A 6,360-nucleotide genomic window follows, 5' to 3' on the forward strand; every position below is an offset into this window, starting at 1 on the left:
AGGCACAAAATGGGAGGTAGAGGTTCGGCGCCCATTGTTCACCCGCCCGATTTTGCTTTCCATTGGCTTCAGTGGGGATCGAATTTCAGAAATATCGCTATTTTTTTATTCGTTCATGGGATGTGGGCGTCGCTGGTGAGGCCGACATTTATTGACCATCCCTAATTGCCTTTGAGAAGGTGGTGGTGTCCGCCTTCTTGAACCGCTGCAGTCCGTGTAGAAAAGGTTCTGCCACAGCGCTGTTTGGAAGGGAGTTCCAGGATTGTGACCCAGCAACGATGAAGGAATGGCGATATATTTCCAAGTCGGGATGGTGTGTGACTTGGAGGGGAATGTGCAGATTGTGTTGTTGCCATGTGCTTGCTACTCTTGTCTATCTAGGTGGTAGAGGTCGTGGGTTTGGGAGGTGCTGTCGAAGAAGCCTTGGCGAGTTGCCACAGTGCATCCTGTGGATGGTACACACTGCAGCCACTGTGCGCCGGTGTTGAAGGGACTGAATGTTTAGGGTGGTGGATGGGGTGCCAATCAAGCGGGCTGATTTGTCCTGGATGGTGTCAAGCTTCTTGAGTGTTGGAGCAGCACTCATCCCGGCAAGTGGAGACTATTCCATCACACTCCTGACTTGTGCCTTGTAGATGGTGGAAAGGCTTTGGGGAGTCAGGAGGTGAGTCACTCGCCGCAGAATACCCAGCCTCTTACCCGCTCTTGTAGCCACAGTATTTATATGACTGGTCCAGTTAAGTTTCTGGTCAATGGTATCCCCCAGGAAGTTGATGGCGAGGGTTTGGGCGATGGTAATGCCATTGAATGTCAAGGGGAGGTGGTTAGACTCTCTCTTGTTGGAGATGGTCATCAGCTGGCACTTGTCTGGTGCAAATGTTACTTGCCACTTATGAGCCCAAGCCTGGATGTTGTCCAGGTCTTGCTGCATATGGGCTCGGACTGCTTCATTATTTGAGGAGTTGCGAATGGAACTGAACACTGTGCAATCATCAGCGAACAATCCCATTTCTGACCTTATGATGGAGGGAAGTTCATTGACGAAGCAGCTGGAGATGGTTGGGCCTTGGACACTGCCCTGAGGAACTCCTGCAGCAATGTTCTGGGTCTGAGATGATTGGCCTCCAACAACCACCACCATCTTCCTTTGTGCTGGTATGACTCCAGCCACTGGAGAGTTTTCCCCCTGATTCCCATTGACTTCAATTTTACTGCGGCTCCTTGGGTGCCACACTCGGTCAAATGCTGCATTGATGTCAAGGGCAGTCACTCTCACCTCACCTCTGGAATTCAGCTCTCTTGTCCATGTTTGGACCAAGCTATAAAAAGGTCTGGAGCTGAGTGGTCCTGACGGAACCCAAACTGAGCATCAGTGAGCAGGTTATTCGTAAGTGGCGCCTGATAGCACTGTCGACGACACCTTCCATCAATTTGCTGATGATTGAGAGTAGACTGATGGAGTGGCAATTGGCCGGAATGGATTTTATATATATATATATATATATTTAAGGACTGCCTCACACAGACATAGATACATATATATACCGTTTTCTCAGAATAATGGACAGAGTTCAAAAATTCAATCTTCAACGCACCCCAGTAAAAATCTCAGAATACATAAAAAATGGAATTTGATTATTTGGTCAATGACCCTGATGTTGCTTTCACGGCGGCGTAAACAGCCTCTATTAGCGAACTTTGAGAACATCCTCTAAAGCCTCTCGTATCATTGGATGACTTAGCAAAGAGAGTGGCACGGTTTACTTTGCAGTTTCCTCTACGATCATTCGCTATAATTCTGAATGAGAGGATAAGCTATCTAATCAATAGTCTTTATGGCTTAGAATCAGATTTTTGCCTCAACTATACCAGTGATGAGGGACTTCAGTTATGTGGAGCGACTAGAGAAACTGGGATTGTTCTCCTTGGAGCACAGAATGTTAAGGGGAGATTTCATACAGGTGTTCAAAATTATATGGGGTTTTGGTAAATTAAATAGGGGGAAACTATTTCCACTGGCAGGAGGATTGGTAACCGGAGGATACAGATTTGAGATAATGGGAAAAGAACCACGTGGAGATGAGGAGATTTGTTTAGGCAGCGAGTTATTGCGATTTGGAATGCACAGCCCGAAAGGGTGGTGGAAGCAGATTCAGTCGTAACTTTCAAAAATGAATTGCATTTCTACTTGAAGACGAAAAAAATGTAGGGCTATGGGGAAAGATTCGAGGAATGGAATTTATTGGGTCGCTCTTTCAAAGCACCGACACAGGAATAATAGGCCGAATGGTCTCCTTTTGTGCTGTTAGAACCTATCATTCTGTAACTATACTGAACATTCATGGCAAAGAAAACGCTGGGTCTAAGTACATCTGCAGCAGTTAATTGCGATGTTATGGGTTCAACTGCAAGTAACACATTACGCTATTTTATCGACTAGGTGGCAATTTAGCGACGTTCATAGAAGTAATGAATATCCTGTTGGAGCCGAAATTGCTCCCTGACACCAACTTTCGTAATTAGCCTTCTATAAAATGTAGGATCGGCGTATTATCAACTTCTCAGTCCGGACATAAATAAATCTGCCACGTCCACTTGCTAAAGACACACACTGTCTAAATTTAATGCAGAAAACGATACTAACCTGTTATTATCTGAGCTGAAGATTGCTATACTGACAATGGAAGCAGCATGCTTCCTAGTTATGTGACGTTAATCATTGACAAGTGTCATCTTTTTACATTAACTACATTTGTTTAGAATGTAATAAGTAATCACATTTTGCTAATAATTAATTTCATGCAAAGCTTATTTTGAAGAAAGCGAACATATTATCCATGAATTTAATTAAAATAACAGAACTATTCAAAAACTTCAATATGATCTAAAACGTCCTTACATGTATCGCCAGATATATTCAGAGCTTGGACGGTAGGAGTTTGCTCCTTTGTGTCAGGATGATCCTAATAGTAATCTATAGATTACATTAGGCAAGCCACCAGGAATACTGAGTAATAATAAATCAGACGATATATGTACAGCTATCAGCATCACAATATAGATTTGAATTATCGGCGAATATTGATGACGTGGACGATGTTATTGCGAGGATTCTGAGAATGTCTGCTGCTGGAATATATTATACGATATTACAAATAAGACTGCAAACTAAACTACTATTTTACATGTGCTTTTGAGGGGAATTTTATTTGTACACTCCAAAACATTCCGGTTCGTTTTATTACAAATAGTTTCGAAACGGTCTAGCTTTAAGAACAATTGCTGCAGTTATTGGTTGAGGCACTTCGTGTCGCTGTCTACCAATAAGGAGCTGAGGCGCTGCCAAAGATCTACCCCCTCCCCTTCAGAGAAACACAGAACAGAAGCGAAGAGACAGGCATTTATACTGTGCAGCCATATTCAGAAATGCTGCCCCGGTTGAGTCTTTGCATTTCTCGGTTCAATATAGCATAGTATCATTGTAAGATTATTATATGCATATATAATCGACTAATTGTTGTGGCATAAAAGACGAGTTAATGTAAACGATTAGAAGTGAATTTGAAATTTCGCAACAAATTCAGCCCCGAACAATGGCGAATACAGTCAGCAGCGGGGCGTCTTTTATTTTCCTGCTTTGTGTGTCGGACCAGGTTTCGGGACAGATTCGCTACTCGATTCCCGAGGAGGTGGAGCATGGCACCATTGTTGGGAATATCTTTGAAGATTTAAGACTAAACGTTTGGGAATTATCGGCTCGCAAGTTTCGGGTCGTCTCCGATGACAGAAAGCAATACATGGAGGTAAATCTGGAGAATGGGATTTTATTTGTTAATGAAAGAATCGACAGGGAGCTGATTTGTAGACAAAGCTCCACCTGTTACGTTTCGTTTGAAGTAGCGCTCGATAATCCCTTGGAAATGCATCGAGTTGCCGTGGAGATAGTAGATATAAATGATAATTCACCTCAATTTTCCAAGGACGAATTCTCCCTGCAGGTCAGTGAGTTAATTGCGCCAGGAGCGCGCTTCCCTCTCGAGAGCGCGCATGATCCGGACGTGGGCACAAACACAATCAGCACTTATCAGATCAGTCCAAACGAACACTTCGGCCTTAAAGTGCAGACGAGAAAGGATGGGAGTAAAAGTGCCGAGCTGCTATTAGAGAAGTCCTTGGACCGTGAACAAGAGTCAACCTTTCATCTGGGACTGCAGGCCATTGACGGTGGGATTCCTCAGCGATCTGGCACAGCTCGGATTATTATTACTATAGTGGACATCAACGATAACGCACCTTTGTTCGGTCATGAAATATACAGGGCGGTTGTAGCAGAGAACGCCGCTAAAGGTACCTTAGTTACAAAAGTCAATGCTGTTGATTTAGATGAAGGTATGAACGCTGAGCTAACATATTCTTTCACCACTCACGTTTCCCACATGATTTGCGAGTTGTTCGAGTTGAACCCAGTAACTGGAGAGATCAGAGTTCAAGGAATACTAGATTTTGAAGAATCAAGTGTTTATGAACTTGATGTACAAGCTGTGGACAGCGCTCTGTCCGCATTGGCAGGACACGCCAAAGTTATGGTCGAATTAACTGACGTTAATGATAACTTCCCCGAGATAGAGGTGACGTCGGTATCCAGCACAGTCCCTGAAGATGCTGTAGCCGGGACGGTAATAGCTGTAATCAGTGTAACGGATTCAGATTCGGGGGAAAATGGGCAGGTACAGTGTCAAATTCCTGGGGATGTTCCATTCAAACTGCAAAAGTCTTCAATGAATAAATATAAGTTGGTTACCAGTGATATTCTGGATCGTGAAACGGCCCCACGGTACAACATCTCCATTTCAGCCTGGGACGGAGGATCCCCCCCTCTTTCAACAAGTAAAACCATCTTAGTTTCGTTAACTGATATAAATGACAACGCTCCGCAGTTTACACAATCCACATATAATGTGTATGTGATGGAGAACAACACTCCAGGTGCATCAATATTTGCTGTTACCGCTTTAGATTCTGATTGGGACCAGAATTGTGACGTCATCTATTCTATTCTGGACGATCAGAGACTAGAGGGAGCGTGGTCTGCTTACGTCACTATTAACTCCAAAAATGGAAACATTTACGCACTGCGTTCCTTTGACTACGAGCAACTGAAACATTTCCAGATCAAAGTTCAAGCTCAGGATGCTGGCGCTCTCGCACTGAGTAGCACTGTCATCGTTAATGTTATTATCTTGGACCAAAATGATAATGCGCCGGTTATTGTTTCACCGTTAATGTGGAACAGTTCTGCATCAGTGGAGATTGTGACCCAGTCAATGTATCCAGGATACTTGGTCACCAAGGTAATCGCCAATGATGCCGATTCCGGTCAGAACGCGCGGCTTTCCTACCAACTTTTAGAGGCCACTGATCCCAGATTGTTTACTGTGGGACGTTTCTCTGGAGAAATCAGAACAACTCGAAGTATTAGAGACCAAGACATCGTCACAGAAAGACTCGTGCTCTGTGTGAAGGACAATGGACAGCCGAGTCTCTCCAGTATGGCCACTATTTGCTTTTCATTAGTGCCCAATGTTACAAAAAAATCTTCTGAACGAAGTGACGAAACCAGACAGTCGGAATACTTTTCGGATCTAAATCCTTACTTAATCATCGTTTTAGGATCGACTTCCTTTTTGTTTCTTGTAATCATCATTTTTCTGGTCATCCTGAAGTATAAACAAGACAGAAATATTGTTGATGAATATAGCTCTCCAGTTTGTTGTTTCAGACGGAGGGATTCGAATAATGCATTCAGTCAGAGTCCTGCACCAAACCAACCTTTAAATTATTACGGACCTGTTCAGAGTGAAGGTTATCGTTATACCGTGTGTTTATCTCCAGAATCATCCAAGAGTGATTTTCTGTTTCTAAAGCCGTGTCATCCTACTTTGCCTTTCAGTGATGTGAATACGGGACACCAACACGACGACATAATTTAGACAGCAACTTTTATGCTGACAGGTAATTTACTTTGATGAAGACTAATCGATTGGAGGATAAGTTTTGTATATTTTACTAAATCCTGAAATTTGTAGTAGAAGGCATGCTAGACTAAATTGCTTACTCTTGTTCCAATGGTCCTATGATGCTGAATATACCTGCCGCTTTTGTGAAAGCCCTGAGTAGTACATACTGTGTTATCGTTAGCATGACATCTGGGTTTTACTCGTTCCAATTCTTGTTTTGATGAAGTAATTATCAACGTGTTCCTGTTATTCCTCTCTCGGCTGCTGCGTTGGTGTTTTGTCGCAGTTATATTCATAGAGTCGTAGATTCTTACAGCATAGAAGGAGGCCATTCGGCCCGCCG

The 6,360-nt window shown here is 43.3% G+C and overlaps 1 protein-coding gene across 1 annotated transcript; it reads left to right on the forward strand.

The window, feature by feature from the left end:
* Positions 1–3,578: 3,578 nt before the first annotated feature.
* LOC137332613 (protocadherin-10-like) lies at positions 3,579–5,990 on the forward strand. Its single transcript, XM_067996570.1, has one exon. The coding sequence runs from the start codon at positions 3,594–3,596 to the stop codon at positions 5,988–5,990; it is 2,397 nt and encodes a 798-aa protein (XP_067852671.1). The 5' UTR covers positions 3,579–3,593.
* The last annotated feature ends 370 nt before the right edge of the window (positions 5,991–6,360 follow it).

This window comes from Heptranchias perlo, chromosome 14 (assembly GCF_035084215.1).
Source record: "Heptranchias perlo isolate sHepPer1 chromosome 14, sHepPer1.hap1, whole genome shotgun sequence".
Taxonomy (NCBI): domain Eukaryota; kingdom Metazoa; phylum Chordata; class Chondrichthyes; order Hexanchiformes; family Hexanchidae; genus Heptranchias; species Heptranchias perlo.